This window comes from Symphodus melops (assembly GCF_947650265.1).
Source record: "Symphodus melops genome assembly, chromosome: 6".
Taxonomy (NCBI): Eukaryota; Metazoa; Chordata; class Actinopteri; order Labriformes; family Labridae; genus Symphodus; species Symphodus melops.
In genome coordinates, this window is record NC_136696.1 from 5,818,244 (window position 1) to 5,845,103 (window position 26,860).

At 39.6% G+C, this 26,860-nt stretch overlaps 1 protein-coding gene across 3 annotated transcripts; it reads left to right on the plus strand.

Moving 5' to 3' along the window:
- The first annotated feature begins 587 nt into the window (after nucleotides 1-587).
- On the plus strand, nucleotides 588-26,234 carry LOC306825219 (myosin heavy chain, fast skeletal muscle). 3 transcript variants are annotated; one of them, XM_079345819.1, is made up of 40 exons: nucleotides 588-809; nucleotides 882-1,025; nucleotides 1,126-1,282; nucleotides 1,382-1,409; nucleotides 1,493-1,589; nucleotides 1,696-1,788; nucleotides 1,882-1,945; nucleotides 2,025-2,123; nucleotides 2,215-2,318; nucleotides 2,438-2,576; nucleotides 2,708-2,826; nucleotides 2,915-3,064; nucleotides 3,166-3,336; nucleotides 3,442-3,742; nucleotides 3,897-3,961; nucleotides 4,057-4,144; nucleotides 4,238-4,355; nucleotides 4,437-4,560; nucleotides 4,725-4,861; nucleotides 4,945-5,200; nucleotides 5,285-5,527; nucleotides 5,610-5,786; nucleotides 5,864-6,009; nucleotides 6,097-6,187; nucleotides 6,278-6,667; nucleotides 6,759-6,885; nucleotides 6,978-7,096; nucleotides 7,180-7,376; nucleotides 7,572-7,755; nucleotides 7,856-8,021; nucleotides 8,115-8,239; nucleotides 8,345-8,653; nucleotides 8,742-8,945; nucleotides 9,042-9,167; nucleotides 9,248-9,418; nucleotides 9,516-9,620; nucleotides 9,706-9,801; nucleotides 10,176-10,307; nucleotides 26,043-26,123; nucleotides 26,202-26,234. In XM_079345819.1, exons 1-40 carry the CDS (start codon nucleotides 603-605, stop codon nucleotides 26,217-26,219), a joined length of 5,868 nt encoding a protein of 1,955 aa, XP_079201945.1. In that variant the 5' UTR covers nucleotides 588-602; the 3' UTR covers nucleotides 26,220-26,234. The 3 variants fall into 3 exon arrangements, with proteins under 3 accessions (XP_079201945.1, XP_079201946.1, XP_079201947.1); XM_079345821.1 differs by lacking the exons at nucleotides 588-809; nucleotides 882-1,025; nucleotides 1,126-1,282; ... (33 more) ...; nucleotides 9,706-9,801; nucleotides 10,176-10,307 and adding exons at nucleotides 15,615-15,839; nucleotides 15,912-16,055; nucleotides 16,156-16,312; ... (32 more) ...; nucleotides 25,259-25,363; nucleotides 25,440-25,535 and having other exon boundaries at nucleotides 25,992-26,123; XM_079345820.1 differs by lacking the exons at nucleotides 9,516-9,620; nucleotides 9,706-9,801; nucleotides 10,176-10,307; nucleotides 26,043-26,123; nucleotides 26,202-26,234 and adding an exon at nucleotides 25,014-25,040 and having other exon boundaries at nucleotides 9,248-9,298.
- The last annotated feature ends 626 nt before the right edge of the window (nucleotides 26,235-26,860 follow it).

Here is a 26,860-nt window from a genome sequence, read left to right on the forward strand (position 1 = left end):
ACACTAAAGAAACCTGAAACACTATACTTAAACTTCCAGCACATGCTTTTAATGATCTCCTACACATCTCTGACTATATTACCATACCACATTTGGAATGCATTCCACATTTAACTTTGGATGTGTCAGCAAAACCCCATTCAATATAAGCAGCAGTTCAGGAACGGGTAGGACACAGAAGACCTGGGAGTTCCTGCTTGTGGTAAATCTTTGTTCTGCAATGCTTCAGACACTGATTTCGTGATGCTCTGTTTTTTAACCTCCTATGACAATTGTTAAACTGTTTTGAACAGGATTGGTGAATACTACCTACTGACAGAGAAGAGAGTCAGGTAAGAAATCTTTTAAAATGTAATTTATGTGTGAGACATATTAGTGATGCACATAATGAAAGCGAATAACACAAGACTGTGTTGTAAATTTAAGCTGCATCCAAGAATGAATTGAAAAATCAACTAATTGTATAGCAACACTGTTTCAACGTGGATATGTTTAATCATCAATAATATTTTAAGTTCAATTATTGTCTACAAACATAAATTTAAAACTCAGTCTGAGATGTCATTTCAATCATTATTATCTATCAGATAAAAGCAGCCACCATGAGTACGGACGCAGAGATGGCCGTTTATGGCAAGGCTGCCATTTACCTCCGTAAGCCTGAGAAGGAGAGAATCGAGGCTCAAAACAAACCTTTTGATGCCAAGAGTGCCTGCTATGTGGTTGATACCAAGGAGCTGTATGTGAAGGGAACAATCATCAAGAAGGAAGGTGGCAAAGTCACCGTCAAAACCCTTGACACTCAGGAGGTTGGTATTATAAAGTCAGACTCACATTAATCAACATGAACTATCCTCATTGTAACAAGTGTCCTGTTCCAGGAGAAGACAGTTAAAGAAGATGACGTCACTCCAATGAACCCTCCCAAGTACGACAAAATTGAGGACATGGCCATGATGACCCATCTCAATGAAGCCTCTGTGCTTTATAACCTCAAAGAGCGTTATGCAGCATGGATGATCTACGTAAGAAAATGGGCCCTAAAAAGAAACAAGATGTTTGTTAACATTGCTTTACATGTTAAACACATTGAAGTAACTGTTGAATCTCTGTGACTGCTTTCAGACCTACTCTGGGTTGTTCTGTGCCACTGTGAACCCCTACAAATGGCTCCCAGTGTACGACCAAGAGGTTGTAAATGCTTACAGAGGCAAGAAGCGTATGGAGGCTCCACCCCACATCTTCTCCGTCTCTGACAACGCTTTTCAGTTCATGCTTACTGGTAAGACATAAAGATACATATCATTTATCAGTAAATGATGTTTCTACTTCAAGAAAACAGAGTTAATTATTTTTTATTTTTGACTGTCTATGTCAACAGATAGGGAGAACCAGTCTGTCTTGATCACGTAAGTTTAAAATGTGTTTAATTATGACTTAAATACCTCAAGAAATACATCAAACAAGTTCTTAAAGTCTTTTCTATACCTAGTGGAGAATCTGGTGCTGGAAAGACTGTGAACACCAAGCGTGTCATCCAGTACTTTGCAACCATCTCAGTTGGTGGTGGGAAGAGGGACACATCAAAGGTGGGATAAATTACTGTTAGCAAAATATTATTTTTCATGGATGCGATATTTTTCCATTCGATAGAAAATTGACCATTTTTATACCAACACTAAACCACCATTACAGGGTTCCCTTGAGGATCAGATTATTGCAGCTAATCCTCTGCTGGAGGCCTATGGTAATGCCAAAACTGTGAGGAATGACAACTCATCTCGTTTCGTAAGTATGGAGAGATTTCTGCAAATCAGATGTCTTGTGACACATTGTCCATGTTACTTGGTGTTAAATAAAAACTGCCTTTTTTCCAAATAGGGTAAATTCATCAGAATCCATTTCGGCACAACTGGCAAACTGTCTAGTGCTGATATTGAGACATGTAAGTAACAATACTAATACAATATACAAATAACTAGAGTGAAGAATTGGCCAGTGTGACTCATGAACATTATTCATAGATCTGCTGGAGAAGTCCAGAGTTACATTCCAGCTTGAGCTGGAGAGAGGCTACCATATCTTCTACCAGATGATGACCAACCACAAACCTGAGATTATTGGTAAACACATCGACTTGTTCCTCAATGTTAAACCACTCTATACATTTAATACATGACAATGCATTGAACTTTATAACCTTTTGATCTCCAGAAATGGCACTCATCACAACCAACCCCTATGACTTCCCCATGTGTAGTATGGGTCAGATCACTGTTGCCAGCATTGATGACAAAGTTGAGCTGGAAGCCACTGATGTGAGTGCGCTTCAGTGCAAGATATGAACATAGATACTGTAAATTATGCTTTTGAATGCAACATCATTAACACATGTTTTTATGTGACAATCTTTCGTTTGGACGCCTCTTTCAAACAGAACGCTATTGACATCCTGGGATTCTCTGGTGAAGAGAAAATTAGCATCTACAAGATGACTGGTGCTGTACTCCACCATGGTAACATGAAGTTCAAGCAGAAGCAGCGTGAGGAGCAGGCTGAGCCTGATGGCACAGAAGGTGAGATCTAAATGTTAGCTAAAACCATAGTTTTGGAACAACAAAAATCAGTTTTTTGTGTTTTCTGTCTGGATTTTAGTTCACAATCAGTTGCTGATTGTTTTAACTTTGAATCACTTCACCTTTGTCAGATGCTGACAAGGTTGCTTACTTGCTGGGTCTGAACTCTGCTGACATGCTGAAGGCTCTGTGCTATCCCAGAGTGAAGGTCGGAAATGAGTTTGTGACCAAGGGACAGACCGTACCTCAGGTACCTCATTTTTTATCATGAGAGTAAGTTTAGTGTTTTCTAAATACCTCACTGAATTAAATCAAACTTTATATGTTTTATTACTCAGGTCAGTAACTCAGTGACTGCCCTGGCCAAGTCTATCTATGAGAGGATGTTCTTGTGGATGGTCATTCGTATCAACCAGATGTTGGACACTAAACAGCCAAGGCAGTTCTACATTGGAGTGCTGGATATTGCTGGATTTGAAATCTTTGATGTAAGCTTAATCTCCAACAGTTCAGTACCTGACTGACTTTTCATGATATGAACACTCGTTTTGTCTGCAAAAATTAACGCTGGTGTTATGTCCCCTTACAGTTCAACACTTTGGAGCAGCTCTGCATCAACTTCACCAATGAGAAACTGCAACAGTTTTTCAACCACCACATGTTTGTCCTGGAGCAGGAGGAATACAAGAAGGAGGGTATTATCTGGGAGTTCATTGACTTTGGCATGGACTTGGCTGCCTGTATTGAGCTGATTGAGAAGGTAACAATTACATTTGGTGTTTTAACATAATTGTTCTTTCTAATACTCAATGTAAATGTATGTAAATATAAATCTAATAACATTATGTCTTTCCCTCTTCTAAAGCCCATGGGTATCTTCTCCATCCTTGAAGAGGAGTGCATGTTCCCCAAGGCAACAGACACATCTTTTAAGAACAAGCTGTATGACCAGCATCTCGGCAAAAACAAAGCATTTGAGAAGCCCAAGCCCGCAAAGGGCAAGGCTGAGGCCCACTTCTCCCTGGTGCACTATGCTGGTACTGTGGACTACAACATTGGTGGCTGGTTGGACAAGAACAAGGATCCACTGAATGAGTCTGTTATTCAGCTGTACCAGAAGTCCGCAGTTAAACTGCTGGCTGCTCTCTACCCTCCTGTTGTTGAAGGTAGGAAAGCCAAACAATAAAGTAGATTTATAAATATATATATAATGATTTTTTTTATGTTCAACAAAATGTACAGTAATTCAAACACAAGCATTGGTTTATTTGAATGTTGTATGTTGTGTTCTAAATAATGTCTACTTAAACATATCAACAGAGGCTGGCAAGAAGGGAGGCAAGAAGAAGGGTGGTTCTATGCAGACTGTGTCTTCACAGTTTAGGGTAAGGTTTTGAAGACTTTGTTATGAAATCACCTCTCACTCATACACAAAACTGATGTGTATTAAATTATATTACTTTAAATTGTGGACCTACAGGAGAACTTGGGCAAGCTGATGACTAACTTGAGGAGCACTCATCCTCACTTTGTGCGTTGCTTGATTCCCAATGAGTCAAAGACTCCAGGTACATAGAAAATATCAATTGAATAGAGTCTTTGAGGAATGGTTGTATGTTGTTGTTACATGTTTCATGACTGTAATGAATGTCTTTTTCCAGGTCTGATGGAGAACTTCTTGGTCATCCACCAGCTCAGGTGTAACGGTGTACTGGAGGGTATCAGAATCTGCAGGAAAGGTTTCCCCAGCAGAATCCTCTATGCTGACTTCAAGCAGAGGTATCTATAAATATTGTTTATTTTATGACAAAGAAGGTTCAAAGGCAACAATCACACTAACAATGGAGTCTTTTATAAAAGATACAAGGTGCTGAATGCCAGTGTCATCCCTGAGGGCCAGTTCATTGATAACAAGAAGGCTTCAGAGAAGCTGCTTGGATCAATTGATGTTCCTCATGATGAGTACAAATTTGGACACACCAAGGTAAGATACTTTCAGTGAGTTTTTTTCTATGGTGTTCTACTTTCTAGTAGAACACCATGAGTATGATGTTTCTTTTATTGAGTGAGTATGTTTATAACTTATAGATGTCTTTACTGTACATGAGTTTTTACAACATTTATTTTCATCTTTGTTCGTTTGTTTAGGTGTTCTTTAAGGCTGGTCTTCTGGGTACCCTTGAGGAGATGAGAGATGAAAAGCTGGCATCTCTGGTCACCATGACTCAGGCTCTCTGCCGTGGTTACGTCATGAGAAAGGAGTTTGTGAAGATGACAGAGAGGAGGCATGTTGGACAAAGCTAGTTTTTAATTAAAAAAATGTCACACAACAAAATGGTCAGTTACACCATCTTCCTCTTTTCTGCAGGGAAGCCATTTATACCATTCAGTACAACGTCCGCTCATTCATGAATGTCAAACACTGGCCATGGATGAAAGTCTACTACAAGATCAAGCCTCTGCTCAAGAGCGCTGAAACTGAGAAGGAGCTTCAGCAGATGAAGGAGAACTATGACAAGATGAAGACAGATTTGGCTACTGCCCTGGCCAAGAAGAAGGAGCTGGAGGAGAAGATGGTGTCCCTTCTGCAGGAGAAGAATGACCTGCAGCTGCAAGTCGCATCTGTAAGTATACATTGATGAACTGAAATAATGACTAATGTAATCAAATATTGATTTGCTGACATCTATTTCCTCATGATAAACTAGGAAGGAGAGAATCTGTCTGATGCTGAGGAGAGATGTGAGGGTCTTATTAAGAGCAAGATTCAGCTGGAGGCCAAACTCAAAGAGACCACTGAGAGGCTGGAGGATGAAGAGGAAATCAATGCTGAGCTCACTGCCAAGAAGAGAAAACTGGAGGATGAATGCTCTGAGCTCAAGAAGGATATTGATGATCTGGAGCTTACCTTGGCCAAAGTGGAGAAGGAGAAACATGCCACTGAGAACAAGGTCTGGGTTTAGAAATCTATCTCATCCATCAAGTTCCATCTAAACACTTCCCTCAATGACAATGTCTTGCTTGCAAATTAAGGTGAAGAACCTGACTGAGGAGATGGCCTCTCAGGATGAGAGCATTGCCAAGCTGACCAAGGAGAAGAAAGCCCTTCAGGAAGCTCATCAGCAGACTCTTGATGATCTGCAGGCTGAGGAGGACAAGGTCAACACTCTGACCAAGGCCAAGACCAAGCTTGAGCAGCAAGTGGATGATGTAAGTTCACAAGTCCTTCAGAATGGAAAATAACATGGTATTGAATCCTGATGATTAAGTAGTATACTATTGTTTAGCTCGAGGGGTCTCTGGAGCAAGAGAAGAAGCTGCGTATGGACCTTGAGAGAGCCAAGAGGAAGCTTGAGGGTGATCTGAAACTGGCCCAGGAATCCATAATGGATCTTGAGAATGACAAGCAGCAGTCTGACGAGAAAATTAAAAAGTAACTGTTTATTTCAACAAAAGCATACACAAATGTTATTATAACAGCATGAACTCTCACTAAGAAATGTATCTATGATTCTTTCAGGAAAGACTTTGAAGTCAGCCAGCTCCTTAGCAAGATTGAGGATGAGCAGTCAATGGGTGCTCAGCTTCAGAAGAAAATCAAGGAGCTTCAGGTAACATATTGTGTTACAGTAAACAGAATACATATTGTTTTGTTTGTAAAGTGAATGTTTACTGAAAGACAACACACCTACATTTAACAGGCCCGCATTGAGGAACTGGAGGAAGAGATTGAGGCTGAGCGTGCAGCTCGTGCCAAGGTTGAGAAGCAGAGAGCTGACCTCTCCAGGGAACTTGAGGAGATCAGTGAGAGGCTGGAGGAGGCCGGTGGAGCCACTGCTGCCCAGATTGAGATGAACAAGAAACGTGAAGCAGAGTTCCAGAAGCTCCGCCGTGATCTTGAGGAGTCCACTCTGCAGCATGAAGCCACTGCTGCTGCTCTTCGCAAGAAGCAGGCTGACAGCGTTGCTGAGCTGGGAGAGCAGATCGACAACCTTCAGCGTGTCAAGCAGAAGCTTGAGAAGGAGAAGAGTGAATACAAGATGGAGATTGATGACCTCTCCAGCAACATGGAGGCTGTTGCCAAAGCAAAGGTAGACAATGCATTGTGTGCTACTTTACTTTAGGTCATGTGCATTTATAAAAGAAATGGTTACTGATATGATCTCTGTTTCTCATCATCAGGGAAATCTTGAAAAGATGTGCCGTACCCTTGAGGACCAATTCAGCGAACTGAAGACCAAGAATGATGAAAATGTCCGTCAAATGAATGACATGGGTGCACAGAAAGCACGTCTCCTGACAGAAAATGGTATGTTAAAGTTATCTGTGAAATACCTGTACAGTAGTTGGTTATTTTCAAATGTAACACAAACTAATATTTCCTGATATTGGTCTGTTAAGGCGAGTTTGGTCGTCAAATTGAAGAGAAAGAAGCTCTTGTCTCCCAGCTGACCAGAGGCAAACAGGCCTTCACTCAGCAGATTGAAGAGCTGAAGAGACAGATTGAAGAGGAGGTTAAGGTAAGAAAACTTTCAATTCTTACTGAAACCTCTGTATGTGTGATTTAATACATTTTCATACTGAAGACATTTTCTTTTTTCAGGCCAAGAATGCCCTTGCCCATGGAATGCAATCAGCCCGTCATGACTGTGACCTGCTGAGGGAGCAGTTTGAGGAGGAGCAGGAGGCAAAGGCTGAGCTGCAGCGTGGAATGTCCAAGGCCAATAGTGAAGTGGCTCAGTGGAGAACCAAGTATGAAACTGATGCCATCCAGCGCACTGAGGAGCTTGAAGAATCCAAGTACGTACAGTTTAAATTGTTACATTTCAAGAAAAACAAAAATATCAAATGTCTAAGTAAAGCATTACAGCTTAGCTGAAAATTTTAACATGTTTGAGGATTTCATTAATTTGCATTAGTATGTGGAGAAAACATCATCAGTGCTAAAATGGATTATTAAAGTTTTCACTGAGACCAATCACACTTGTCAAACAGGAAAAAGCTTGCCCAGCGCCTCCAGGAGGCTGAGGAACAGATTGAGGCTGTCAATTCCAAGTGTGCTTCTCTGGAGAAGACCAAACAGAGGCTCCAGAGTGAGGTGGAGGACCTCATGATTGATGTGGAGAGAGCGAATGGCCTGGCTGCCAACTTGGACAAGAAGCAGAGAAACTTCGACAAGGTAACATTTCCCTCTATCAACTGTACTCTGTATTCAAAGACACACTACCGTTATTCGCCATTGTATTAATAAACAACTAAGCAAATGAATGGCTTTTTAGGTGTTGGCAGAGTGGAAACAGAAGTATGAGGAGGGTCAGGCAGAGCTTGAGGGAACTCAGAAGGAGGCTCGTTCTCTCAGCACTGAGCTATTCAAGATGAAGAACTCATATGAGGAAGCTCTGGATCAGCTGGAGACCATGAAGCGTGAAAACAAGAACCTGCAACGTGAGTTCATATTACATACTACAGAAGCAAAGTATTTAATACTTACTAAACTTTTAACACTTAATAATACAATACACATGATTCTCTCTGCAGAGGAGATCTCAGATCTCACTGAACAGATTGGTGAAACTGGCAAGAGCATCCATGAGCTGGAGAAGTCCAAGAAGCAGGTGGAGACTGAGAAGTCTGAGATCCAGACTGCTCTTGAAGAGGCTGAGGTACAATTGTTCAGGGAAAATCCTCTGAAAACCATTTGAAAATCATTATGGACACATGTATTTTAAAGAATAAATATGTATATATTAAATCTCTACTTTCATTAGGGAACTTTGGAACATGAAGAGTCCAAAATCCTGCGTGTGCAGCTTGAGCTCAACCAGATCAAGGGTGAGGTAGACAGGAAGCTGGCTGAGAAGGACGAGGAGATGGAGCAGATCAAGAGGAACAGCCAGAGGGTGATTGACTCCATGCAGAGCAATCTGGACTCTGAGGTCAGGAGCAGGAATGATGCCCTGAGAATCAAGAAGAAGATGGAGGGAGACCTGAATGAAATGGAGATTCAGCTGAGCCACGCCAATCGCCAGGCTGCTGAGTCCCAGAAGCAGCTGAGGAATGTTCAGGCACAGTTGAAGGTATTGAATCACACAGATTTTGATGGTAGATTGTTGTCAGTGCACTACTTGGTATTCAAGGGAATATTTTCCTGCCATTTTTCACTAGGATGCACAACTGCACCTTGATGACGCTGTCAGAGCTCAGGATGACCTGAAGGAACAGGCTGCTATGGTAGATCGCAGGAACGGTCTCATGGTTGCTGAAATTGAGGAACTTAGAGCTGCTCTGGAACAGACTGAGAGAAGCCGCAAAATTGCTGAGCAGGAGCTGGTGGACGCAAGTGAGCGTGTTGGTCTCCTGCACTCTCAGGTGAATTTTTAATATCTGTTCTAATTTATTTTTTACACAGCTTTACAAATCATTTCATCTTGGGAATTATGTTTTAACTTTTACCTATTCTTTCAGAACACAAGCCTTCTGAACACCAAGAAGAAGCTTGAGACTGACCTGGTCCAGATTCAAAGTGAAGTCGATGACACTGTTCAGGAAGCAAGAAATGCAGAAGACAAGGCCAAGAAAGCCATCACTGATGTAATTTTCATTTTACTCGAAATCTTCAGATTTTTCTTTCACAAACATGTCTCATTAATATTTAACGCAATTTCATCTAGGCTGCTATGATGGCTGAGGAGCTGAAGAAGGAGCAGGATACCAGTGCTCACCTGGAGAGGATGAAGAAGAACCTTGAGGTTGCTGTCAAAGATCTGCAGCACCGTCTGGACGAGGCCGAGAATCTGGCCATGAAGGGTGGCAAGAAGCAGCTCCAGAAACTTGAGTCTAGGGTAAAAGTCTTGATACAAAACAGCAAGAAATATTAACAACAAGAGTAATACTTTAAAAAATTATAGTTGTTAATTCCATATTAATTGTTTTCTGAAGGTTCGTGAGCTGGAGACAGAGGTTGAGGGTGAGCAGAGACGTGGAGCTGATGCTGTTAAGGGTGTTCGCAAATATGAGAGGAGAGTGAAGGAGCTGACCTACCAGGTATACAGTCACTTAGACATTGGTATCAAATCATTATTACCTATATATTATGTAAAAATAAAATGTATCCAACCTTTTATCATAGACTGAGGAGGACAAGAAAAATGTTACCAGGCTTCAGGATCTGGTTGACAAGTTGCAGCTCAAGGTGAAGGCCTACAAGAGGCAGGCTGAGGAAGCGGTAAGAGACTTATCAATAGTCATAAACATGGAGATAAAATGACGTACATTTTTCAAACTGCTTTTTTTACAGTTCATATTATTTATGCAACATATGAGTAAAAGTACAAGATATCTGCCACACCAAACATTCATGACACAAATATTGTACACCCAGCATAAAAACTATTTACTGTATATTGACAAGAATGGTCACTGTCATGCCCTAAAGGTGCATCATAATAAAATCAATGATCCTCTGTGTAAAATATATATTTTTTAAAAAGTCAATACAAAATTATGACTTACACCTATTAACGTAATAATTATTTAAAAAATCTTTTGATACAATTGTAAAATGTTCAGTACCTTTAAATCTTGTAAATGGTTTTCCAGGAGGAGCAGGCCAATGTTCATCTGTCCAAGTGCAGGAAGGTCCAGCATGAGCTGGAGGAGGCTGAGGAGCGTGCTGACATTGCAGAGTCCCAAGTTAACAAGCTGAGAGCTAAAAGCCGTGACTCTGGCAAGGTAACATTTCAAGTTACTATTGGTTTGAGTTTAGTGACATGAAATGAACATGCCTCAACACTCTTTTGTTTGTCTTTAGGGAAAGGAGGCCGAGTAAAGTAGCCTGGCTGATCGTCTACTGTACATTTCATCATATAATATGATGTGAAACATGAAAATAAAATATACAAGCACTTGTAAACTGCTTTGTCTGGTCGTTTTCTTCCTTTTGCTTCCCTTAGATAGAAAAGTACAGAAAAGTATAAAGAAAGTTCATATGTGCATATCTGAAATAAAATAAGAAATTCTCATACACAGCCTTATTGACAAATCAGGAATGATTGGATTTCATATTAAGTTACTGTACCAGATACAGTTGAAATGTTCCTCCATGGCCTATAAACCAGCATCAGTCTCAACCCCTCATGCAAAAATCTTTAAACAGAAACACAATGTAGGTACATCCTTTAAACATTACTTTATTATTTTGTAATCAATTAAATACATTTAAACATTTTTGTTAAATGTTTCTTTATACATTTTAATTCGTACCTTACAAAGGTGATGTGGCAGCTGAGCTTTTAGGCCATATACCGTCTTTTTTTTAAGCTCAATGGGGTTACACTAATATTGGCTCACTATTTTCTTTCCCTCAGCTGTCAGCGAAGGGTGAATATCTCACTTCAGTTTTGGGGGGGACAACTAACAGGAATTTTTTTAAAGAGCAATTCCTGGGGGGGACACCAAGGCTGCCAAAAAGCACTGTTTTATCAAGATCATTAAATGTAGGCTACAAAGAGGACATGTTGATTAATACTTTTAAGCCACACTGAACAATGAACACTTTGCATGCCGACATCAACTGTAAGCTTGTTGTCCTTTTTGAAAGAAATAACAATTGTCACATGCAAATTAAGCTTTTTGGAGGTTTTTGAAACTCATTTCTCCTCCACTTTTTTCTGTCTGATTGACACTGAGAATAAATATTATTGCGATTGTGAAACTGACAGAAATTTGTTGTACCAATGGAGAACCGTAATCCCTGCAGATCAAAGAGTGTTTCTATCTCCAACTAGACTGTGGTCTTAATTTAAGAGAAGTTTGCCTGTCTTACTGTTAATGAAGATAATGTCAACACATTCTGAATCTGCAGATAATTAGCTTTCTAAAGAGACCTCATGTGTGCTTGTAGTCCATACAGTTCAGCAATAGTGGGGGGTTACAGCAGTGGATGAAAATACTGTAAAGGCAATGGGGGGGGGGGGGGGGGGGCCTGATCGTTAAAAAAGTAAAAAAGTAATTGTTTCGCGACTTTATTTTGAACAAGTGTTTTCAAAGCCTATTAATATATAACAAAACATTAAATGTTTTATTGATATGAAGACTGGAGGGGACAATTCTGTATTTTTCTAGGATTTGGGGGGGTCCAGACCCCCCCTGTGATTTCTGCCTAAGCCGTATGAACAATGTCCCTGCCCTCCAACCTCCCCCAACATAACACAGACTCATCAGCCCCACAGGCAGAAAACGTAACAGCAATGTGAAGGTCAAAACTGTTTCTTTATACGTTACATTCAAAGCACTTTGAATTGCCTTGTTGAAATGTGCTATAAAAATTAACTTGCCTTGCCCACATAAACACTCACTGGAATTTACTTTTTTTTTCATGCACCCTTCGTACATTTTGTTTTGTTTGTAATATATGAAATTGTTTAAATTCTATTTTATACTGTATATTGGTAAATGCTTTTTATATTGTATTTTATTTCATTTAAGTACTTGTTAACTGTTTTTGCACCAATACACCAAGACAAATTCCTTGTATGTGCAAATGTACTTGGCAATGAAAACCAATTCTAATTGTGATTGTTAGACATTGTCTGAAATGTTTGTTGCATCACAGTGGCTCTATTTGCAACATGAAAATTAAAGACAAAATATAAACATTTGACACATCATTCAAACACCAGACAGCTATTCAGATGCTTCATAAGAGCTTTGATCTGGGATTCAGCTCTACATTGAATTATAGTATTGACTGGTGCACAAAAAAAAAGTTCAGTCTGACCTTATTAAAATGTGCGACCCTGTTTTTGATGGTAAATTCCTCTTTTATTTCTTCGTCTGGTACTCTAACAAACACTGAAGTCCTGCAGATTAATACTTTACTCTGAAGGCATTTTAGATGTTCTCTATCTGATGAGCCTCAGTTTGTCATTGCTATAAATTGTATTATGGTCTTGTGTAGATCAAGTATCTGATGCTGGTTTAGAATGAAACAAACCTTCAGAGGAGGAAAGAATAGTAAAAACCTTCATAAGCCTTATTTTTTTTCACAGTTAAAATAGACTGAGTAAAGCACTCTAGTTGATGGGCTAATTCTAATCCTACAATGTGATTTGAAATGCACCATAATAAAACATGTTCTGATCTTACATTCCTTTGTGTCATGCGTTTTCATCCTTTTGCATTTATAGTGAAACATTACACAGTATAATTCTCTGTTGGAATAGGTGACTGCAAAGTCATGGAGCTAAAGGTTTAAACTGTTTTTAGGTCCAGAAATGCCAAACACTAGGTTGTAAATGTCAAACATTTCAAGAATGAAGTTTGGAAAACCAAGTGCACCCCCACTGACTGAATACAAGGTTACATCTTTCAAGCCATCTGTGGTGCCCACAGGATACAATTAAAAATCTATTCAGTTCACTAAACCACACCATTTGTGCTCACTTTTGGAGATTAGACTTTTTGTTGTAGTTTAACAGAGAGCACAACCTTTCAGAGTATAATTTACCTCAACATTCTGAGATCAGTTTTTCTCTCAAACAAGGAGACTAACCTATACTAAAACGTTATTACAAGGTTTACCTGTTGAGGTAGTGGTTCATAGTGTGTTTTTGGTCACCAATAAAGTGTAGCATATCCTAGAGCTGATAGGCTGCACATGATTGTGTTTGATTTCAATTTTTTTATTCACAGATGTAACTGGTTGTCTTTTCCAAATGACACACTAATATGCCACTTTAGTTTAAAAGGCATTCTATAACGTGTAGCCTACTTTCAAAAGAAACAAAGTGTTTCCTCATATTTTGCACACATAAACTAGGTCTATAATATAAGACTGTACATACAATCTTTAAACTAAGGCATATCATTGAGTCAACTTTTACCTGAATAAATACATTAGCTTTACTATTAAATGCTTCATTTCATTATATGTTTGAGGCAATATTCGGGTTGGTAACGACTCGCTGTGATAAACTACAGCCTACTCTCTTCAGCAATGCAACCCAGGCACCGACTTTACATCTAGATTAAGCTGTGAATAATGACAGTTTTGGCTTACGGATGTTAAAGAGCTCTCGAGAGTATCAAGAATTATGGTGTATGCCTATTATTAATATTTTAAATACAGGCATTATTTTTTATTAAACTACTAAAATCCGGTACCAACACGTCTGGTAGATGGAGCCAGATGACACCGTTTTGGTCGTACTCACTATCAGAGCCAGAGACATGCTGCAGCTTCTTCGCCTTCACTGTTCAGAGAACTCGACATTACTGGGCTTTAGGGGCAACAGAAGCATTATCTCATGGACCGTGATATGATAAAACATCAGCGGGTTAGCTTAAAGTTAGTGAAACTCGACGATGTTTCGTGTGTTTAAAATTCCAAGATGATTCAAACATGCGGGCTGTGACAGTGACTCGATTTAAAAGTTCTCCATGCAGTATTACTGAGAATCACCCCGAGGTGTTGTGTCTCTAAAGCGCAGTCAAATCCAGGATTTCACAATGTATTTCTGGAAGAAGCGTCACAATAAGAGTCTTACTATATTAAGTCTATGGCATGCTTTTATTTTGATGATCCCATATCAGACAATGACGTGTTTTTAGGAGTAGCAACTTGACACACCTGACACGGGAGAAAAACATCAATGAAGCGCAAAGACTCAGTTTGGAGTTCCGACACTGGTGGAGACACAAATTAAACCTAATCTCATTGACATCAATCTTTATCAATCAATCAATAGCCTAATATATTTGTGTTATCTCAAGTTGCTTTACAAAAAAACAGGTAAAACATTAGGCTAATCTTTGTGATTTAATATTACAAAGAGTATTCTAGGTTAGAAAGACCATACTCATTGTCATCTCACAAAAAGCAGGTAAAATACCTGACTGTATTACAAAGACCCGGCGTGAGAAGCACGATTTTTCGCAAAGTAGCATAATTACATTGGCAAGAAAAAACGTCTTTAAAGGGGCAGAAAGGCTCAAGACGAAACAGCCCTCACCACCAAGACTATGACACACAGTATGGGGAGATGCAGGAAGAGCAACGGGGAATTTGGCGAGTTTATTCTTCAGACACTATTTGGGAAACAGTACATTTTTAAAAGTAGGCTATTGTTTAAACAATGGTATGTAAAAAAACAAAAAAAACAATACCGAAGCCTTATTACATAATCAATATACGATTATTTAAATAACAAAATACTGTACAACTTTAACAATAAAAAGAAAAGACTGATTAATAGTAATTAAATTATAGTGCTTCTTTAGAGAACAAATGCAGTGATCAATTTCCTCTTTTTAGTTGGAATTTAACCACAAGAAAGAAACAGGACTATTTCTAAATAAATTGTGACTTCTATAGAGCATAAGAGGCAAGAGAGCCTTCAATTAATCTAAACAAAAAAATAGTAAAGCAATAATTCAATGCTGGCTATACTAATGAAACCTGAAACACTATAGGCCTACTCAAACTTCAAACACATTCTTTAAATGATCTCCCACACATGATGGACTACAATGCCATACCAAATTTGGAATCCATTCCACATTTAACTCTGGAGGTGTCAACAACGCCCCATTCAATATAAGTAGCAGTCCAAGAACGGGTAGGACACAGAAGACCTGGGAGTTCCTGCTTGTGGTAAATCTTTGTTCTGCAATGCTTCAGATACTGAGTCTGTGATGCTCTGTTTTTTCACCTCCTCTGACAATTGTTAAACTGTTTTGAACAGGATTGGCGAATACTACCTACTGACAGAGAAGAGAGTCAGGTAAGAGATCTTTGAAAATGTAATTTATGTGTGACACATATTTGTGATGTATATAATGAAATCAGTTAGTTAAACAAGGATGGTGTTGTAAATTTAAGCTGTATCCCAGAATTAATTCTATAAATCAATTTATTATGCACAACAGAGTTTCGATACAGATATGTTTTACCATCAAGACTATTTTAAGTTTAATTATTGTCTACTAACATGAACTTAAAACTCAGTCTGAGCTGTCATTTCAATCATTATTATCTATCAGATAAAAGCAGCCACCATGAGTACGGACGCAGAGATGGCCGTTTACGGCAAGGCTGCCATTTACCTCCGTAAGCCTGAGAAGGAGAGAATCGAGGCTCAAAGCAAACCTTTTGATGCCAAGAGTGCCTGCTATGTGGTTGATACCAAGGAGCTGTATGTGAAGGGAACAATCATCAAGAAGGAAGGTGGCAAAGTCACCGTCAAAACCCTTGACACTCAGGAGGTTGGTATTATAAAGTCAGACTCACATTAATCAACATGAACTATCCTCATTGTAACAAGTGTCCTGTTCCAGGAGAAGACAGTTAAAGAAGATGACGTCACTCCAATGAACCCTCCCAAGTACGACAAAATTGAGGACATGGCCATGATGACCCATCTCAATGAAGCCTCTGTGCTTTATAACCTCAAAGAGCGTTATGCAGCATGGATGATCTACGTAAGAAAATGGGCCCTAACAAGAAACAAGACGTATTTTAACATTGATTTACTTGTTTGAAACATTGAAGTAACTGTTGAATCTCTGTGACTGCTTTCAGACCTACTCTGGGTTGTTCTGTGCCACTGTGAACCCCTACAAATGGCTCCCAGTGTACGACCAAGAGGTTGTAAATGCTTACAGAGGCAAGAAGCGTATGGAGGCTCCACCCCACATCTTCTCCGTCTCTGACAACGCTTTTCAGTTCATGCTTACTGGTAAGACATAAAGATACATATCATTTATCAGTAAATGATGTTTCTACTTCAAGAAAACAGAGTTAATTTTTTTTATTTTTGAATGTCTATGTCAACAGATAGGGAGAACCAGTCTGTCTTGATCACGTAAGTTTAAAATGTGTTTAATTATGACTTAAATACCTCAAGAAATACATCAAACAAGTTCTTAAAGTCATTTCTATACCTAGTGGAGAATCTGGTGCTGGAAAGACTGTGAACACCAAGCGTGTCATCCAGTACTTTGCAACCATCTCAGTTGGTGGTGGGAAGAGGGACACATCAAAGGTGGGATAAATTACTGTTAACAATTTTTTTTTTTTTTTCCAATTTGTCTGTATGTGATATTTTTCTATTGGATAGAAAATTGACCATTTTTATACCAACACTAAACCACCATTACAGGGTTCCCTTGAGGATCAGATTATTGCAGCTAATCCTCTGCTGGAGGCCTATGGTAATGCCAAAACTGTGAGGAATGACAACTCATCTCGTTTCGTAAGTATGGAGGGATTTCTGTAAATCAGATGTCTTGTGACACATTGTCCATGTTACCTGGTGTTAAATAAAAAAATGCCTTTTTTCCAAATAGGGTAAATTCATCAGAATCCATTTCGGCACAAGTGGCAAACTGTCTAGTGCTGATATTGAGACATGTAAGTAACAATACGACTATGACATACAAATAACTAGAATGAAGAATTGGCCAGTGTGACTCATGAACATTATTCATAGATCTGCTGGAGAAGTCTAGAGTGACATTCCAGCTTGAGCAGGAGAGAGGCTACCATATCTTCTACCAGATGATGACCAACCACAAACCTGAGATTATTGGTAAACACATCGACATGTTCCTCAATGTTAAACCACTCTATACATTTAATACATGACAATGCATTGAATTTTATAACCTTTTGATCTCCAGAAATGGCACTCATCACAAGCAACCCCTATGACTTCCCCATGTGTAGTATGGGTCAGATCACTGTTGCCAGCATTGATGACAAACTTGAGCTGGAAGCCACTGATGTGAGTGCGCTTCACTGCATGATATTAAGATAGATACTGTATAAATTATGCTTTTGAATGCAACATCATGAACACAAGTTCTTATGTGACAATTGTTTGTTTGGACACCTCTTTCAAACACAGAACGCTATTGACATCCTGGGCTTCTCCAATGAAGAGAAAATGAGCATCTATAAGATGACTGGTGCTGTACTCCACCATGGTAGTATGAAGTTCAAGCAGAAGCAGCGTGAGGAGCAGGCTGAGCCTGATGGCACAGAAGGTGAGATCTAAATGTTAGCTAATTTATTTATTGTTAAAAATAGTTTCGGAGCAACAGAAATAAGATTTCTTTTTGGCTTTGTTTCTTGACAGAATTTCAGTTCACAATTAGATGATGAATATTTAACAATGAATCTTTTCACTTTTGTCAGATGCTGACAAGATTGCTTACCTGCTGGGTCTGAACTCTGCTGACATGCTGAAGGCTCTGTGCTATCCCAGAGTGAAGGTCGGAAATGAGTATGTGACCAAGGGACAGACTGTACCTCAGGTAAATATTAAAAAAGTATATAAAAATAGCACTTCACTAAGGTAGTTTGAGTCTAATATCACAATCAAATGTTAGCATTTATTTATAGTTACTCCTCGTGAGTTTGATAAATTACCAGTTAACGAAAAATGTGGACTTTATTAATTACTATGTAAAAAACATCTTTATATTCGATATATGGTGTCACTTCAAATCATAAAAGGAAGTTTAGTGTTTTCCTTCCTGACTTTAATCAAAATGTATTTGTGTTTTCATTCAGGTGATGAACTCAGTGACTGCCCTGGCCAAGTCTATCTATGAGAGGATGTTCTTGTGGATGGTCGTTCGTATCAACCAGATGTTGGACACTAAACAGCCAAGGCAGTTCTACATTGGAGTGCTGGATATTGCTGGATTTGAAATCTTTGATGTAAGCTTAATCTCCAACAGTTCAGTACCTGACTGACTTTTCATGATATGAACACTCGTTTTGTCTGCAAAAACTAATTCTGGTGTTATGTCCCCTTACAGTTCAACACTTTGGAGCAGCTCTGCATCAACTTCACCAATGAGAAACTGCAACAGTTTTTCAACCACCACATGTTTGTCCTGGAGCAAGAGGAGTACAAGAAGGAGGGTATTATCTGGGAGTTCATTGACTTTGGTATGGACTTGGCTGCCTGTATTGAGCTGATTGAGAAGGTAACAATTACATTTGGTGTTTTAACATAATTGTTCTTTCTAATACTCAATGTAAATGTATGCAAATAAATATAATATATGTCTTTCCCTCTTCTAAAGCCCATGGGTATCTTCTCCATCCTTGAAGAGGAGTGCATGTTCCCCAAGGCAACAGACACATCTTTCAAGAACAAGCTGTATGACCAGCATCTCGGCAAAAACAAAGCATTTGAGAAGCCCAAGCCCGCAAAGGGCAAGGCTGAGGCCCACTTCTCCCTGGTGCACTATGCTGGTACTGTGGACTACAACATTGCTGGCTGGCTGGACAAGAACAAGGATCCACTGAATGACTCTGTTGTTCAGCTGTACCAGAAGTCCTCAGTTAAGCTGCTGGCTGCTCTCTACCCTCCTGTTGTTGAAGGTAGGAAAATCAAACATTAAAATAAAATAAATGTAATGTCGTTTCACTTCATTTTCAACAAAATGTACATTATTCAAAACACTAGCATAACTTTATGTGAATGTTAAACATATCAACAGAGGCTGGCAAGAAGGGAGGCAAGAAGAAGGGTGGTTCTATGCAGACTGTGTCTTCACAGTTTAGGGTAAGGTTTTGAAGACATTGTTATGAAATCACCTCTCACTCATACTACAAACTGATGTGTATTAAATAACATCACTTTAAATTGTGGATCTACAGGAGAACTTGGGCAAGCTGATGACTAACTTGAGGAGCACTCATCCTCACTTTGTGCGTTGCTTGATTCCCAATGAGTCAAAGACTCCAGGTACATAGAAAATATCAATGGAATAGAGTCTTTGAGGGATGCTTGTATGTTGTTGTTAAATGTTTAATGACTGTAATGAACGTCTTTTTACAGGTCTGATGGAGAACTTCCTGGTCATCCACCAGCTCAGGTGTAACGGTGTACTGGAGGGTATCAGAATCTGCAGGAAAGGTTTCCCCAGCAGAATCCTCTATGCTGACTTCAAGCAGAGGTGTCTATACATATTGTATATGTTTTGATACAGAAGGTTCAAAGGCAACAATCACACTAACAATGAACTTTCTTATAAAAGATACAAGGTGCTGAATGCCAGTGTCATCCCTGAGGGCCAGTTCATTGACAACAAGAAGGCTTCAGAGAAGCTGCTTGGATCAATTGATGTTCCTCATGATGAGTACAAATTTGGACACACCAAGGTAAACACCTTGATTGCCATCATGGACTTAGTTGTAGTTCAATGTTTGTGATTAAGTCATTATCTTTGCTGTATAATTGCAAAAACTTAACTCAAAAGCATCTTACCATAAGTTTGAATTAATCATCATGGGAAAATCAGGCCATGTATCAGGGAATGAGTGAAGTTTAGAAAGACAAATGAGGAGAAATAGTGCACCCATGTGGCCATAAATACTCTGTACACTTTGCAGAGTACCTGATTCAATGCAGACTATAACCCATATTCATCTTGCCCAGATTTTGCAGTTTTGATAATACACTCCTTTCATTTCAAGCCTATTCTTAATTTTACGGAATGTGCAACAAACTTTTACTCCTTCAACATTGGCAGAAATTAACCTGTAACCAAATTGCTGTTGAAAAACATGAATGCATTCTATCAGGTTTCGTACCTCAGAAAGTGAAAGGAGTTTGAATAGCAACGTCTGTCACAGGTTAAATGTATACTGCATCTAAACTGCTAATGTCTCGAACAAAAAATGTGTGTTCTCTCAAGTATAGCTACCTTCAGCCATTTCATAGAAATGTCCTCACAATGAGCAGTTTATAATGAAGATTTCTGTTATCTGTAAATTTGTTTAGGTGTTCTTCAAGGCTGGTCTTCTGGGTACCCTTGAGGAGATGAGAGATGACAAGCTGGCACATCTGGTCACCATGACTCAGGCTCTCTGCCGTGGTTACCTCATGAGAACGGAGTTTGTGAAGATGACAGAAAGAAGGTAGGTTTCAAACTAAACATTTTTTACACCATGTTATGTTAATAAATTAAATGAGAGTCTATAACAGCAACTGTTTATCCAAAGGGATGCCATCTATACCATCCAGTACAACGTCCGCTCATTCATGAATGTCAAACACTGGCCATGGATGAAAGTCTACTACAAGATCAAGCCTCTGCTCAAGAGCGCTGAAACTGAGAAGGAGCTTCAGCAGATGAAGGAGAACTATGACAAGATGAAGACCGATTTGGCTGCTGCCCTGTCCAAGAAGAAGGAGCTGGAGGAGAAGATGGTGTCCCTTCTGCAGGAGAAGAATGACCTGCAGCTGCAAGTCGCATCTGTAAGTATACATTGATGAACTGAAATAATGACTAATGTAATCAAATATTGATTTGCTGACATCTATTTCCTCATGATAAACTAGGAAGGAGAGAATCTGTCTGATGCTGAGGAGAGATGTGAGGGTCTTATTAAGAGCAAGATTCAGCTGGAGGCCAAACTCAAAGAGACCACTGAGAGGCTGGAGGATGAAGAGGAAATCAATGCTGAGCTCACTGCCAAGAAGAGAAAACTGGAGGATGAATGCTCTGAGCTCAAGAAGGATATTGATGATCTGGAGCTTACCTTGGCCAAAGTGGAGAAGGAGAAACATGCCACTGAGAACAAGGTCTGGGTTTAGAAATCTATCTCATCCATCAAGTTCCATCTAAACACTTCCCTCAATGACAATGTCTTGCTTGCACATTTAGGTGAAGAACCTGACTGAGGAGATGGCCTCTCAGGATGAGAGCATTGCCAAGCTGACCAAGGAGAAGAAAGCCCTTCAGGAAGCTCATCAGCAGACTCTTGATGATCTGCAGGCTGAGGAGGACAAGGTCAACACTCTGACCAAGGCCAAGACCAAGCTTGAGCAGCAAGTGGATGATGTAAGTTCACAAGTCCTTCAGATTGGAAAATAACATGGTATTGAATCCTGATGATTAAGTAGTATACTATTGTTTAGCTCGAGGGGTCTCTGGAGCAAGAGAAGAAGCTGCGTATGGACCTTGAGAGAGCCAAGAGAAAGCTTGAGGGTGATCTGAAACTGGCCCAGGAATCCATAATGGATCTTGAGAATGACAAGCAGCAGAATGACGAGAAACTTAAAAAGTAACTTTTGTTTATTTTAACAAAAGCATACACAGATGTTATTATAACAGCATGAACTCTCACTAAGAAATGTATCTATGATTCTTTCAGGAAGGACTTTGAAGTCAGCCAGCTCCTTAGCAAGATTGAGGATGAGCAGTCAATGGGTGCTCAGCTTCAGAAGAAGATCAAGGAGCTTCAGGTAACATATTGTGTTACAGTAAACAGAATACATATTGTTTTTTTTGTAAAGTTAATGTTTACTGAAAGACAACACACCTACATTTAACAGGCCCGCATTGAGGAACTGGAGGAAGAGATTGAGGCTGAGCGTGCAGCTCGTGCCAAGGTTGAGAAGCAGAGAGCTGACCTCTCCAGGGAACTTGAGGAGATCAGTGAGAGGCTGGAGGAGGCCGGTGGAGCCACTGCTGCCCAGATTGAAATGAACAAGAAACGCGAAGCAGAGTTCCAGAAGCTCCGCCGTGATCTTGAGGAGTCCACTCTGCAGCATGAAGCCACTGCCGCTGCTCTTCGCAAGAAGCAGGCTGACAGCGTTGCTGAGCTGGGAGAGCAGATCGACAACCTTCAGCGTGTCAAGCAGAAGCTTGAGAAGGAGAAGAGTGAATACAAGATGGAGATTGATGACCTCTCCAGCAACATGGAGGCTGTTGCCAAAGCAAAGGTAGACAAAGCATTTTGTGCTACTTTAATAACCAAGTTAGTATAGTAAACAAGGTCATTTACATATTAGAAAACAAATGGTTACTGATATGATCTCTGTTTCTCATCATCAGGGAAATCTTGAAAAGATGTGCCGTACCCTTGAGGACCAACTCAGCGAATTGAAGACCAAGAATGATGAAAATGTCCGTCAAATGAATGACATGGGTGCACAGAAAGCACGTCTCCTGACAGAAAATGGTATGTTAAAGTTATCTGTGAAATACCTGTACAGTAGTTGGTTATTTTCAAATGTAACACAAACTAATATTTCCTGATATTGGTCTGTTAAGGCGAGTTTGGTCGTCAAATTGAAGAGAAAGAAGCTCTTGTCTCCCAGCTGACCAGAGGCAAACAGGCCTTCACTCAGCAGATTGAAGAGCTGAAGAGACAGATTGAAGAGGAGGTTAAGGTAAGAAAACTTTCAATTCTTACTGAAACCTCTGTATGTGTGATTTAATACATTTTCATACTGATGGCATTTCTTACTTTAGGCCAAGAATGCCCTTGCCCATGGACTGCAATCAGCCCGTCATGACTGTGACCTGCTGAGGGAGCAGTTTGAGGAGGAGCAGGAGGCAAAGGCTGAGCTGCAGCGTGGAATGTCCAAGGCCAATAGTGAAGTGGCTCAGTGGAGAACCAAGTATGAAACTGATGCCATACAGCGCACTGAGGAGCTTGAAGAATCCAAGTACGTACAGTTTAAACTTTTAGTTTTCAAGAAAGAAAAAAAAAAAAAAAAGTCTAAGTAAAGCATTACAGCTTAACTGAAAATGACAAATGTACTGCCTGAACTGTTAGTACTCCTTTCATGGGTGGATCTAGTTTAAAATGTCAACATGTTGGAGGATTTCATTAATTTGCATTAGTATGTGGAGAAAACATCATCAGTGCTAAATGGATTATTAAAGTTTTCACTGAGACCAATCACACTTGTCAAACAGGAAAAAGCTTGCCCAGCGCCTCCAGGAGGCTGAGGAACAGATTGAGGCTGTCAATTCCAAGTGTGCTTCTCTGGAGAAGACCAAACAGAGGCTCCAGAGTGAGGTGGAGGACCTCATGATTGATGTGGAGAGAGCGAATGGCCTGGCTGCCAACTTGGACAAGAAGCAGAGAAACTTTGACAAGGTAACATTTCCCTCTATCAACTGTACTCTGTATTCAAAGACACACTACCGTTATTCGCCATTGCATTAATAAACAACTAAGCAAATAAATGGCTTTTTAGGTGTTGGCAGAGTGGAAACAGAAGTATGAGGAGGGTCAGGCAGAGCTTGAGGGAGCTCAGAAGGAGGCTCGTTCTCTCAGCACTGAGCTGTTCAAGATGAAGAACTCATATGAGGAAGCTCTGGATCAGCTGGAGACCATGAAGCGTGAAAACAAGAACCTGCAACGTGAGTTCATATTACATACTACAGAAGCAAAGTATTTAATACTTAATAAACTTTTAACACTTAATGATACAAAACACATGATTCTCTCTGCAGAGGAGATCTCAGATCTCACTGAACAGATTGGTGAAACTGGTAAGAGCATCCATGAGCTGGAGAAGTCCAAGAAGCAGGTGGAGTCTGAGAAGTCTGAGATCCAGACAGCTCTTGAAGAGGCTGAGGTACAATTGTTCAGGGAAAATCCTCTGAAAACCATTTCGAAATCATTATGGACACACATAATTTAAAGATTTATATTTTAATTCTTTAAATTCATTAGGGAACTTTGGAACATGAAGAGTCCAAAATCCTGCGTGTCCAGCTTGAGCTCAACCAGATCAAGGGTGAGGTAGACAGGAAGCTGGCTGAGAAGGACGAGGAGATGGAGCAGATCAAGAGGAACAGCCAGAGGGTGATTGACTCCATGCAGAGCAATCTGGACTCTGAGGTCAGGAGCAGGAATGATGCCCTGAGAATCAAGAAGAAGATGGAGGGAGACCTGAATGAAATGGAGATTCAGCTGAGCCACGCCAATCGCCAGGCTGCTGAGTCCCAGAAGCAGCTGAGGAATGTTCAGGCACAGTTGAAGGTATTGAATCACACAGAATTTGATGGTAGATTGTTGTCAGTGCACTATTTGGTATTCAAGGAAATATTTTCCTGCCATTTTTCACTAGGATGCACAACTGCATCTTGATGATGCTGTCAGAGCTCAGGATGACCTGAAGGAACAGGCTGCTATGGTAGATCGCAGGAACGGTCTCATGATGGCTGAAATTGAGGAACTTAGAGCTGCTCTGGAACAGACTGAGAGAAGCCGCAAAATTGCTGAGCAGGAGCTGGTGGACGCAAGTGAGCGTGTTGGTCTCCTGCACTCTCAGGTGAATTTTTAATATCTGTTCTAATTTATTTTTTACACAGCTTTACAAATCATTTCTTGGGAACCTTTTGGTTCCCCCTGCGGCATGGTAATTATGTTTTAACTTTTACCTATTCTTTCAGAACACAAGCCTTCTGAACACCAAGAAGAAGCTTGAGACTGACCTGGTCCAGATTCAAAGTGAAGTCGATGACACTGTTCAGGAAGCAAGAAATGCAGAAGACAAGGCCAAGAAAGCCATCACTGATGTAATTTTCATTTTACTCGAAATCTTCAGATTTTTCTTTCACAAACATGTCTCATTAATATTTAACGCAATTTCATCTAGGCTGCTATGATGGCTGAGGAGCTGAAGAAGGAGCAGGATACCAGTGCTCACCTGGAGAGGATGAAGAAGAACCTTGAGGTTGCTGTCAAAGATCTGCAGCACCGTCTGGACGAGGCCGAGAATCTGGCCATGAAGGGTGGCAAGAAGCAGCTCCAGAAACTTGAGTCTAGGGTGAGAAAATCCTGTTCAGAATTTGTAGAACTGGTGCAAGACTTTGAAAAATGTATATGTACATGTAAGGTTTGATTTTTTCTGAAGGTTCGTGAGCTGGAGACAGAGGTTGAGGCTGAGCAGAGACGTGGAGCTGATGCTGTTAAGGGCGTTCGCAAATATGAGAGGAGAGTGAAGGAGCTGACCTACCAGGTATACAGTCACTTAGACATTGGATTTTTACATGATGCCTAGATGATATTGATTTAATGCCAATCTTTTATCATAGACTGAGGAGGACAAGAAAAATGTTTCAAGGCTGCAGGATCTGGTTGACAAGTTGCAGCTCAAGGTGAAGGCCTACAAGAGGCAGGCTGAGGAAGCGGTAAGAGACTTATCAATATTCATAAATACCGTAATATAGAGATAAAATGACATACATTTTTCAAACTAATGTTGCTTTTTTGTACAGATCATATTTTTTATATATATATATATATATATATATATATATATATATATACATACATATATATATATATATATATATTATTTTTCAACATGAGTAAAGTACAGGAAATACACATGAATGCAACATCTGCCACACTAAACAATCATGGCACAAATATTGCACACACAAATATATATCAACAAGAATGGTCACTATCATGTCCTAGAGGTGTATCTTAATAAAATCACTGATCCTCTGTGTGAAATACAAAAGAATTGTCAATGAGAAAATGAGTATTTACTCCTGTTCTCCAAATAATTATTTCAACATTTATAAAATATAAAATTATACAATTTTCAGTACCTTTAAACCTTGTAAATGGTTTTCCAGGAGGAGCAGGCCAATGTTCATCTGTCCAAGTGCAGGAAGGTCCAGCATGAGCTGGAGGAGGCTGAGGAACGTGCAGACATTGCAGAGTCCCAAGTTAACAAGCTGAGAGCTAAGAGCCGTGACACTGGCAAGGTAACATTTGGAGCTACTATTGGTTTGAGTTTAGTGACATGAAATGAACATGCCTCAACACTCTTTTTTTGTCTTTAGGGAAAAGAGGCCGAGTAAAGTAGCCTGACTGATCATCTACTGTACATTTCACCATATAATATGATGTGAAACATGAAAATAAAATACATAAGCACTGGAAAACTGCTTTTTGTCATCATTTATTATGTTCTATCCAGAAATCAAATACAAATGAGAAAAAAATAAGTACACAGCTTTATTGAGAAATCAAGAGTGATTATATTTGATATATTTTATTGTTAGACATTGTCTGAGATTTTTCTTGCATTACAGCAGCTCCATTTGCAACATAAAAATTAAAGACAAGATGCTACGATTTGAACAAAAGAATGTTTCAGTCTGAGTTTATTGAAATGTCGGACCTTGTAACTCCAGTTTGATGGTAAATTCCCTCATTCATTTTCTCATTGTCTGGTACTTTAACACTGATTCTCAAAGTAGGGTCTGTGAACCAAAGCTTGGGGGTCCGCAGAATAATCTATTAAAAAATTGTAAAAATTGCAAATGTTTCTGCATCATTGAAAAAGCAAATCTCCAAACTGGGACCTCTTACACCAATAAAATAGGCTATTTTGTCAAATATTCCCACCCACTTTAGATCAACTATATAACGATATAATCATGCCATGTCTGTCAACAGGGGACAACATTTTCTAAAAGTTTATAAAATGAATTACTTG

What these genes read in the sequence shown, in the direction of transcription:
- LOC306825219 (XM_079345819.1), top strand. Translation starts at nt 603, where the DNA reads ATGAGTACGGACGCAGAGATGGCCGTTTATGGCAAGGCTGCCATTTAC. An exon ending in CAATGAGTCAAAGACTCCAG is followed by an intron (nt 4,145 to 4,237) that starts GTACATAGAAAA and finishes GTCTTTTTCCAG; the next exon opens with GTCTGATGGAGAACTTCTTG. An exon ending in AACATGCCACTGAGAACAAG is followed by an intron (nt 5,528 to 5,609) that starts GTCTGGGTTTAG and finishes TTGCAAATTAAG; the next exon opens with GTGAAGAACCTGACTGAGGA.